The sequence below is a fragment of the Ostrea edulis genome, chromosome 3 (genome assembly GCF_947568905.1).
Source record: "Ostrea edulis chromosome 3, xbOstEdul1.1, whole genome shotgun sequence".
NCBI classification, from domain to species: domain Eukaryota; kingdom Metazoa; phylum Mollusca; class Bivalvia; order Ostreida; family Ostreidae; genus Ostrea; species Ostrea edulis.
The window spans coordinates 50,381,337-50,393,281 of NC_079166.1; the positions used below are offsets into that span (position 1 = coordinate 50,381,337).

General features: G+C 35.9%; 1 protein-coding gene across 4 annotated transcripts in view; it reads left to right on the top strand.

Moving 5' to 3' along the window:
- LOC125676008 (cubilin-like) overlaps nucleotides 1-393 on the top strand; it is a 144,387-nt gene extending 143,994 nt beyond the window's left edge. For all 4 annotated transcript variants that reach the window (XM_048913885.2, XM_056158081.1, XM_056158083.1 and 1 more), the window contains one exon: nucleotides 1-393. This exon is cut by the window's left edge and continues 257 nt beyond it. In XM_048913885.2, the coding sequence (XP_048769842.1) occupies nucleotides 1-183 (183 nt within the window). In that variant the 3' untranslated portion in view covers nucleotides 184-393.
- The last annotated feature ends 11,552 nt before the right edge of the window (nucleotides 394-11,945 follow it).

An 11,945-nucleotide genomic window follows, 5' to 3' on the forward strand; every position in this document is an offset into this window, starting at 1 on the left:
AAGGCCTCTGTTCCTCATGCAACAGAATGTATCCGTGATTCACCAGTGACCACACCTAGGGCTACCCCACTTCCTGTAGCCCTCAATAAACCCCACATAGGAGGTGAACAGACTATTAAGACAATTGACTCCACCAATCACAAACTGGAAACTCCCCAGATACAGAAAGTGTCCATAGTATAGAACCCCTCAGGATCTCATCTTGGTCTGATTTTACTGATTAATACATCGATATGATCATTGCTGTTTCATTGTCATTGTCACTCATGTGTATAATGCTGTTTTGTGTGTATGATGTCATTGAAGGTCTGGTTCACATTGTAGTGCTCAACATATAATGAATACTCGTATGCTAATGAATGAAATTTGGTGAAATAAATATTTCAAATACTACACAAGTCTGATTATATATTGCAGTTTATGCATCCACAACTATTGCATTACGTACCATTAAACAATAAAATGCTTTCTTTGTTGTTTCCTCGGGTGATGAAAGTAGCTAGTATTGCAGAATTTTTTTTTACACGGGTTATGTAAAAATTTTCTGCAATGATTCCTACCTTCATCACCTGAGAAAACGACAAAGAAAGACATTTTATTGTTAGCCGAGTTGCAACGAAGTTGAACTCGGCCATTGGTTTGGTGATGCGGAGTCAACAATTGGTTTCCAGATGATAACTCAAAAAGTTTTCAATCTAATCAAATGAAACTTTGATGTATTAAGTACCAGGTAAGGAAGACCCCTATCAATTTTGGAGAAAAAAGGTCAAGGTCACAGTGACCGAAAATTTCAGAAAAATTTGGTTTCCGGATGATAACTCAGAAAGTTTAAATCCGAATCAAATGATACTTAAAGATATTGTTATGTACCAGGTAAGGAAGACCCTTATTGATTTTGGAGAAAATGGTCAAGGGTCAAGGTCACAGTGACCGAAAATAGATTAAAATTTTTTTTAAAAATTGGTTTCAGGAGGATAACTCAAAATTTTTTAATTTGAATCAAATGAAACTTGGATATATTGTTGGATACCAGCAAACCAAGGCCCCTATTGATTTTGGAGAACAAAGGTCAAGGTCACCGTGACCGAAAATAGATTGAAAACTTCAGACAAATATGGTTTCTGGACAGTAATTCGAAAAGTTTAAAACTGAAATTAGTTCTTCACAATTATAAATATGCCACATCATTACTGACTTTACAATGTATCCCATGCTACTCGGCTCATGCACCCCAGGGCGCATATATTGATTATTTATATTTTCCTGTATTGTTTTAAAATATAGACTAGATTTAAGTACTAAAATATCATATGATTGACCCATTCCGATTCATTACGTTAAACAGAACAGCCAATTTTGAGCTTGATGATGCTCCATATTGGTAATGATTACACAGACAGGTGGTACTAAAAAACAAGATCGAACTAGTTTGCAACAAACATGCATTCATTGTCATAGTTGAAAGCAATTTCAATAGAAATATAAGAGAAAAGATTCAGCGAAGGTAAATATATAAAAATGTTAGCTTTTTCTGAGATACTATGAGTACATTTTGTACATCTTCAATTTAAAATTCTGAGTTTTGCAAAAGTCCCACTTTTAAAATCTTTTCTAAAGGCTTCGTTATTAGTTTTTTTTTTAAAAATTGCCAATCCATAAGATATATTCGATGGTTTTTACCTGGAATCTTCTAAAGATTCATCAATCTGCCATTAACTTTTAAAGTATTAAAAGACACACATTTTCCCTCTAGATTTAGGTCATATTCCGATAAAGCTTTATAAACCTGGTACTGGCAATTATTGCAAAACTGCAATCTTTTGACCGACATATAGTTTTAGTAAAAATGAATGAAGATATTCGACATAAAACACAAAAGTTTCAGGTGTTGAGTATTAAAAAAGGCATAACAGATACATTAAAGTAATTCCACCCTCCTGTGATGTCATCAGATTTTGCAAAATCAATGATTTATTTAGATTTATGCATGATAGGAACATAAATTTTGTTGGAGTCTTTTCCTATAGCTATTGTTAAAAATCTTGTTAAAAATAAAATATTTCAAAAGTCTAAGTTATAGATGAATAATCAATGATACGTTTCAAAATTTTGAATCCAAGGGCAATAACTCTGTTTCTATTGATTTCTTTATCAAGTCTGTTATGCGATGATTTCCTTTATTTTTTACATACATTTTGTATATTTTTGTGAAGATACAGTTTCATGAAATTGTTATGAATGCTACTATATCGTCATAACCAGCTTTTATGAGATTTTTAATGAAAATTGCAATTTTATGACGGTGATATATGATTCTGATTATGTACGTCTCACATCTTAAAAAGTGTGATGACCTATGTATTTTATTTGATAATTTGTTAGTTTTAACTCTAATGAATGGAAATAAATACACAATTTAAAATTGTATCAGATAACACTGCGAGTATGGAGTCACCTTAATTGGGAGAAACATAATATCACTGTTTATACACTACATAAAACACAGACTAAAGCAGACATCACATATACATTAATAGAAACATAATATCACTGTTTATACACTACTTAAAACACAGACTAAAGCAGACATCACAGATACATTTAATAGATACATAATATCACTGATTATACTACATAAAACACAGACTAAAGCAGACATCACATATACATTAATAGAAACATAATATCACTGTTTATACACTACTTAAAACACAGACTAAAGCAGACATCACAGATACATTTAATAGATACATAATATCACTGTTTATACACTACATAAAACACAACTAAAGCAGACATCAAGTTCATTAGAACGTTTCTCTTTATAGGATATTATCATTAGATATCCCATGCCTCAGATTTCATGCGTCGCGCATGTTTATTGATTCTTTCAAATCTTTATATATATTAAAGATATTTTATTATTTATTTACCCAACATAAAGATCAATACATGTACCAATGTAACAGTCTATTAGCGGTAGAATTAAGATACCCAGTTTCGTTGCAAACCCAATACAATTTGTTTTTCTTTAAGTTAATCATACCAAATGTCTTCAAATTTTTCTACACTTTCACCCTTTTCTTGGTATCTCCTGATCACTCTAATTACACATGTATTTTCTGATTACCTCTTTTCTTCTGTTCATCAAGCTTCGCGTTGGTCTGCGTTCCAGCATTAATTTTTTATTTTGTGGCATTTTTGCAACAGGAGCAGTGGTGATCAAGGGCGCCTCTTGGGAATCGGGTTCACAGATCTCTGTTCGATTCCCAGTTTCTATTTCTATAGCTTTGCGTTTAACGTCTGGTAAACGTGGTATTGTTCTTTTACGCTGGGTTCTACCGACCTCAGCATCATCAAAGATCAGTTCTCTTGGGTCTTTGTCCCACTCTTCTTGTAGGGAAGGCTTTGGTGTAGACTCTACTTGCTCTGGAATAGCTGCTTTGATCTTTTCTACACTCAGGTGAATCCTTTTGATGTGTCTGGTAAGAATCACCTTTTTCCCAAAAGCTTGGTCACATTCAAACTTTCGTTTGTTCATGTCAGCCAAACCACATGCCAACAAACTTTATGTTACTTCCGTCTTGCTTTTGACGGAAGGCGAACCAATCAAATCGAACATAAAAGTCCTGGTTTTCTAGGTGTCAATTTTGTAAGTGGCATCCTAATGCCTATCCTATCCTACAAATAAACAAAATTACATTTTAACAATCTTAATTTTTTTCAATACTGTATATATATTGTTTTTGATTACAAAATGTAACAATACTCAGTTACGAAGTGTAATCAAATTGATAATCACTGTGCCACTTTGGCTTTCTGCGATTAGAATGTCATGGGTTCTGAATTTCCAAGCAATTCTATCTCAACTTTATCATCTTCTGGTTTATCACGCAAACTCTCGTCTTGTGTACTTTTTTTGACTCTTAATAAACTGTTCAGATTCATTACTTTTGACCTGAGTCCCATAAGGATGTAATCTATTTACTTGCACAATGAGTGTTTTATCGGCATCTTTCTTTCGTATTTTGTATGTAGTATCGGTGTGTTTTTCTTCTGTACTATAAGCACCATACCAAGAACTCACCAACTTTGGAGATTTTCCAATTTTTCTTTGTGGGAAAAACACTAAAACATTATCATCCACGGTAAATCCCTTAACAACCATATTTTGATCATATTTCTTTTGTCATAGCATAGATTGCTTACTAATCTGGCGTGTATATCTATACACTTCTTCCAGTGTTTCACGAAGTTCCATATATAATCATGAACATTACGTGGTTTCATGCCACTTGGTAATTCATACCTTAGATCCAGTGGAGTGGATACTTCACGTCCCAACATAAGCATATTTGGGGTATTACCTGTGGTTTCGTGTACTGCAGAGTGATATGCCATGAGAACATTTGCCAAATATTTATCCCAGTCATGCTGGTGGTCAGACATATAAGCAGTAAGCATTGCAGCTAAGGTTTTGTTAAATCTCTCCACCATTCCATCAGACTTTGGGTGAAAAGCTGTAGTTCGATCGAGTTTATCTGATACCGAGCAGGCTACATAGTTCCAGAAACAACTTACTCTTATACTGCCTGCCCTGATCACTGAAAGGTGAAGATAACGAACAGTGATCAATCTCATAACCCCTATAAGCAATACAAAATAGAGAGTTGGGCAAACACGGACCCCTGGATACACCAGAGGTGGTATCAGGTTCCTAGGAGGAGTAAGCATCCCCTGTCGACCGGTCACACCCGCCGTCAGCCCTATATCTTGATCAGGTAAACGGAGTTATTCGTAGTCAAAATCAGTGTGTCAAGAATGGCCTAACAATCGGTATGAAACACGCGAGATAACATTTGACCCAATAATTGGTTGTATTGGCAAACTAGATCGTTATAACGACCATATAATTTGCGAAATGCTGACTTTAAACGAGACTGTTGATCACTTATTATTACTGGCGCTGAACACTTGTAAACAAGTTTACGCATCCTTACAGCTTGTAAATCGTACTTCAATGTTCAGTTATACCACCCTATGTTACTGAATGTGGTAAAGAATCCAGATTTCATGTGCAGGAATGTAAGGGATGGGCAAATGTATGGATGTAAACGATCTATGATCTTTCCAGTCGTAGGGCAGAACCAATCAGACGAGGTCAAAATGGTTAACGATGTCATCTTGCTAACGTGTCAAGATAGGGAACGGCCAAGTCTTATACATATAATGACTTTTGGCACCTGTATTGCAAGGTTCCTATTCTTTCAGTATATCCGGAAGCCAATCCTGGTATTCGACCGCTATTCAATGCTACCTCTTAACAAAAAGGAAATCAAATCGGAACGTGCTAGAAGCAACCATCATGTGGTCTTGGGATGATAATTTTGACATCAGGAAAGGATCGCTGTATGAACCAAATCATTTTGTTACTATAGTACCTTTCTAACAAACAGAAAGATCTGGGACAAGGAGGATCCTTTCAGAGGGTCGGCAAAAGTTAAACATTCACAACAGCAGACAATATATTCCGTTTGATGTAACTAATGTTTGTGACGCCGATTCAAAGATACAGAAAGAAGTGCCAACAAAACATGTACACCAGCCATTAAACAGTTCAAGTTAGAAAATGAATTCAAAGATGGCGGCGACAATACAAGTAACAGCGACGATGATCTTAAAACAATAACAGATTGTTGTGGCGTGTGCTTTAGCGGTGATACCCCTTATCAACAATCAAGTTTTTAAATAAAAAAACGAACAATTTTTTTTTTAATTTTGCTAAAATTCCTTTAAAAATGTTAAATTCAAGGGGAATTTTTTTTAACCACTTTATATGGTGGAGCTACGCCGTTGCTACTAGTATATAATGAGAAATGTGTGTATTTTACAATGATAAGGATAAATGGTATAACAGATGTGCAGAAGGATAATTCGTACGCTCAAGTAGGACCTGGGGTCACCCGAAAGTAGTTCTTCTATCTCGAAGTAAATGCGCGTAATATTTAATAAATAGAAGTGAAACTCTTATCTGTTAGAAAAGAGTAAATGTGCCTACTTTCTGCATGACTTTGTCATTGTCGAAACACAGATCTTTCGGCGGATAGGCATGCTCCAATTTACATTCTATTATTAATCCTTTTACTAGGTCTTTCCACGTTTCTGTGTTTTTCTTATGTATATTGCTATTGTTATTACCATTCTATATATCTCTTTCCTAACGGAGTGATTTTTTGTTTCAATGCTTCCAGATGAATTAATTTCATCATATAGAACCTAACATAATATGCTTTAGTGGGACCATGTCGATATTTGGGAATTGTTCCAACCTGTTGATTAATGGTTCTACAAAGATTACCCTTTGTCACCATTATAATGTAGTGATTATATAAAGGTTACCACTGGTCACCCATTGATTTAATGGCCATATAAGGGCTTCCTCTGGTCACCCATTGATGTAATGATCACAAAAAGTTACTTCTTGTCACCATAGATATAATCATGTAAGGGCAACCGTTGGTCACCCATATATAAAAATATATAAAAAATATATATATAAGGGTTACATGTACCTTTGGTCACCCATATTAGCAATGGGTATAACGGGGTTACCTCTGGTCACCATTGATGTACTGGTCATATAAGGGTTACCTCTGGTCACCCATTGATGAAATATCATATAAGGGTTATCAATGGTCATCCATTGATGTAAATCTCATATAAGGGTTACCTCTGGTCACCCTTTGGTGTAAATGTCATATAAGAGTTACCTCTGGTCACCCATTGATGTAATGGTCATGCATTGAAATGGTCACCATTGAAAAAAAATCATAAAAGGTGTCCCGAGGTAACTGACATATCAGTGTATGGGTGACCTTAAGTCACCCTTGTTTATATTTCTACTTCTATGCCAAGTAACAGATAGAGTGACCACATGACCAATCTTCTGCTAAGTCCGAAATTCATACTACCGTCATCGTTATATTTTCTATTTACAACAATTCTAATGGACAATTACAAAGTCAAACCATAACATAATTTAGACAAAATACCCATGGAATATCTGAACATAACTTGGACAGCCCTTACTTAAGGTTTGATGACAATATGCCCAGTAGATAAGAAAATTTACAAACAGTTAGATAAATGATCAAAAAGCTCATTTTTTATTTTTTGACTCGGGTGATTAAACATTCACCTTTACACTGTTGTAGCATCATAAAATATAATCTATAGTAACATAATTTTCAAATCTGAAATCAATAGGTGACCAGAGGTCACCCTCCAGGTGCAACATTATCTTATAATTATCTGTAAATAAATTGCAAATAAATGAAAGGATGATATTCCAAGTTCAATTTCATTTTCACTGCATTATATTTATCATGAGCTAGGTTCATATCACATTCTCGTATTTGGGAAAATCTGGGGTATGCAGATAACAGTGAATTATCATTTTGAAAAGTAGGCTATTCTTTGCTAAGAAAGGATGGCATGTAAATGATCAATAATGACTTATTCAATATTCATTTTCCTTTGTTAGTGTGTAATACACATTGTCTGCATTGTACTTTCACTTTTATGTGGGACTTTTTGTATAGAGTAGTAAACTGTGTAGAAAATAGGGTGCCCCAAGGTCATACTAAAATGGGGTGACCCTGGGTCACAAATGTAACGCATCGATATAAGGATTCCCAATTTGATAGTTTTAATAGAGAAAGTATACCTGCAACAAATAAGGAACCATCTTTAATTAATCCTGCTATATCTGATGGTTTTGAATCCTGGTTAGACGATCGCTTACATTTTGAATGCTTAATACATGTAATTGGACAGAACAGGAGCCAAGTCCCTACTTGGCAGTTTCTGTGCGTGGTGAGGCCCAAGGTGTTGGGAAATTTACCAAGTAGGCTGAAACATAACTACGACTTGTTATAGTTAATGCACTGGAGGAGAGGTTTGCACCATCCAATCAAATTGACCTCTACCGGGCACAGTCGCGACAACGCAGACAAAAGGCAACAGAAACTTGACCGCAGCTAGGGCAGTCTATAAGGAGTCTTACAAAGGCATACCCAACTGCTGCTGGGGACATGCAAGAAACCTTAGCGAAGGAACAATTTATAGATGTTCTTATTGATTCTGATATGAGATTAAGGGTCAAACAGGCAAGACCATTGAATCTCAATGATGTTGTAAGACACGCTGTGAGAGATCGGTAAAATCGTTAAAACGGCAAAACATCGCAAATTTAAGCCCCAATTTTAATTCCTTGAGTAAAGTGAAGTTTAAAGAATCCAAGCCCCGGCTTTATTACGTTCAAACGCCGCTCTGTTTTCTAATCAATTTCATTACAAGAAACATTGGCGAGATTCACGTCCCGGCATCCGAGGCGAAAATGCAAATGGCGGTGTGTTTCTGTACATTCCGCTTAGAAACAGCAAATGGGAATGACTTCTTATGCACAGTCGCGTACTATTGGGGACCGGCATACTATAGAAACTCCACAAACTCGACAAAATGCTTTAAAATCAGCTGATACTGAGTATAAGGAAAAGACAAACCCAAATGCAATGCATGCAAAACTTCAAATTAAAATATATTTCTTGTAATTCGATCATTGTCAAAGGACAAAACTGAATTCCAATATCAGATGACATTTATCCAACGTCTATATTGACCGGGTATCCATCCAGTACCAGGTATTTCCGTAAACAGCAAATGTAGGTGTAAAACAGTGTACCCCAATAAAATACCGAATAGTCCTGTTTTGAATATCATTTAATAATTGGAATTTTAAAAAACCCCAAAAAACGGAAACTAGATGCTTTGTCCAATACAGGTATTACACGGAGAAAAAATGGTTTCTCATAAGCGCTAAACCTGAAGTCTTTATTACTATGTATTGTGGATGTAATTTTCCCAAGAGCACGTCTTTCTGCTTTAGCAAGATTCTTTTCAGTTTTCATGAAATTACCAGTATAAGTAAACATTATTACCAGATACAAGTACTTATAATCATCAACTGTTTCTAACTTATTCTAAAATCCGATAGTGAATTCAAAATCGGTTGCTCTGGACCTAGTTTTACAAAAATGTATACACTTAGATTTAGCATCTTTTAGACAAATTATGTGTAAAGAGGAAATGTGGGAACCTGTTGAAAAAAGAGGCGCATGGACCACATCGCTCACCTGAGTCACCTTGGCCCTGCCATTGTTCAGCTGTTGTGATTTTAAAGACTTTTTTTTTCATCAAAAGGTCAAGTAAACGAACGGCGACCAATCCCATAACTCCTATAAGCAACACAATAGAGAGCTGGTCAAACACGGACTCCTGGACATACATGTATCAGAGGTGGGACCAGGTGCCCAGGAAGAGCAAGCACCACCGACCGGTCACACCCGCCGCGAGCCCTATATTCCTACCAGGCAAATGGAGCCATCCGCAGCCAAAATCAGCATGCCAAGAACGGCCCAACAATGGGTATGAAACACGCTAGATAGCACCCGACCCAATGACAGGCCGCACTTTCAAACCAGATCGCCACAGAACCCGCAAAATGCTGACTCAAAACGAGACCGCCGAAATCCCTGCACCATCAACATGTCTACCGGCAACCTGCCCCGATTTAAAACCCGACCATAAGCAGAACAAGCTCTTACGTATCGAATCAGTTGAGACACACACACCATATGCAGGTGATAATGGAATATTGCCACAGAAATATGGAAAGTTGACGATGGCGAAGCTGAAATCATCCCGTTTGTCATAAAGTTGAGTTTTAGTTTGCCGTTTATATCTATTTCCAATAAAATATTTAAGTATGAAGCAGAAGTGGACGACTCTGTGGTGTCTTTTATTTCGAGTTCACTGGGATATATTGAATCGACATATGAATGAAAAATTATTATTATTAATAGATGAAACGTCGTAGATATATCATCTAAATTTCGAATTGAAGGCCACAGCAAGATATTTATTTTTCTCACGTAGAAGTCAAATGAATAAATTCTGCTTCATAAGAATATAAAATAGGTCAGCTAACAAAGGAGCACAATTCGTGTCCATGAGAATTCCAACAGACTGTTGGAAGACCTGATCACCAAAGACTACGAAGATATTGTCAATGAGGAACTCCAGCATATTTTTTATTTCAACTTAAGAATACTTGTGCATGGAATCAGAGTGATGTCTACAAAAGAATTTTTTTTGGATGACTGATCACTAGATATGAATACATGTATTTCCGTTTTCCAAATTTTTTGAAGAAGCAACTGTCTATGATCTAAAAAAGTCTAGTCTTTAATTTATCGTGAGGAATGGTCGTGTAAAATGCAGAAAAATCATACATTCTAATATTGTTGATTTGAGAAAAGTTTTGCGATTTTAAATTTACTACAAGTTCTTTAGATTTTTTTCTTTAGAATCCACATTTAATTTACACCACTTCTGGCACATGTAGTGGCAAAGTACGTTTGAAGTTTCTCCTTCACAGCTGTTAAAATTTTCGTGAGGAGCAAAGATAAGGGCTTGGTAGAACATTTACGGGATCCAGCAATGTATCTCCGTTTGTAAGGGTTTTTATGAAGTTTAGGAATCCATTATAGGTACAGTAACTCATATCCATCTGACCCATTGACTGGGATATTAAATGTGTCTAAAACTGAAGCGTGGTTTTGAAGAATTTCATCTTTTGAATGGGCAGTTGGAATAGTACGATTACCAAAAGTGGAATTAATGCCAAGTTCATTTAAAATACAGTAATAATGAGCCTTACAAATAAAGACAATGCTTTGTCAATTGGAACCAAAACATTCCTCATGTAACTATCTAATTCTTTTATCACTTCTGGTTTACTAAACACAGAAGGATAAATGGTACGTACTTTTGTTTTGATGTGTCTAATGCGGGATTTTGAAATTCCTCATATACTTTTAATCCATTCTGACAATGTATCAAGTTCTTCTTCTTATTTAGCCCATCGTCTGGCATAATCTTCGACATAATTCATGATAGATGATGAAGTTCTGTTGCCAATTGAAAGACAGAGGTTCTCTGTATTTAGGACCTTTTCAAATAGGTGATTTGAAGTCATATCAACATCACCAGTGATGGCATGTTCAGCTGAACTATAGTTGGAAGAAGATGAAGAACAGGAACACGTAGGTGGATTAAAGACCCCCCCCCCCCCCAAAAAAAACCACCGTACGGTTTCTTCACGGATCACTGAATGTGGGAGGAAGTTATCCATGGTCAATGTTATTTACCTGGAATTTACCTGGCCAAGAGATCGGCTGTTGTGTACATTTTTATGATATACACAGGAAACTTCTCAGGTTATCACAAATTATGCTTAGTGTCTTGATTTATGCCCCCCCCCCCCCCCCCCAAAAGTCTACCTACATGCATACCGCATTTTTATTTCCCGTAAACCTTCAAACTTGGTCATATTTATGTATTGCAGATAAACAGGTTTAGCCCATTTCTATACCTGTGCTTTTTAAAATTTCTAATTAAACTGTTATACATCGTATATAAATAATTTCCTAAATATAATATTACCCGGCGTTTCCGGGCACTTCCTGGTGTCCTGGGAGTTCGCGGTGTCGTGGGTGTAATAGATAGGTAAAATATCCATGTTTTGAGAGAATGAATAAATCCAAGTAGATCTGTGTACATGTACAACCAAATGAAGAATGATCAAGATATCCCTCAATACGTAGTCTGTAAGATGGTCTAAATCTAGGTATTGCAAAGTTTGTCAAGGTATCCCATGACCTCAGAGGTCTACGGAGTCAAAGGTCATATAAGTGCACATTTTTGCAATCTTTTCTCTCTGAAATATATATATTACGACCCCTCTCAATAGATTAGAGTCAAAAATAGGAAATTCTAAATGTGTGAGCTAATGTGCCTTTTAAAATACTACAAAAACATCACAA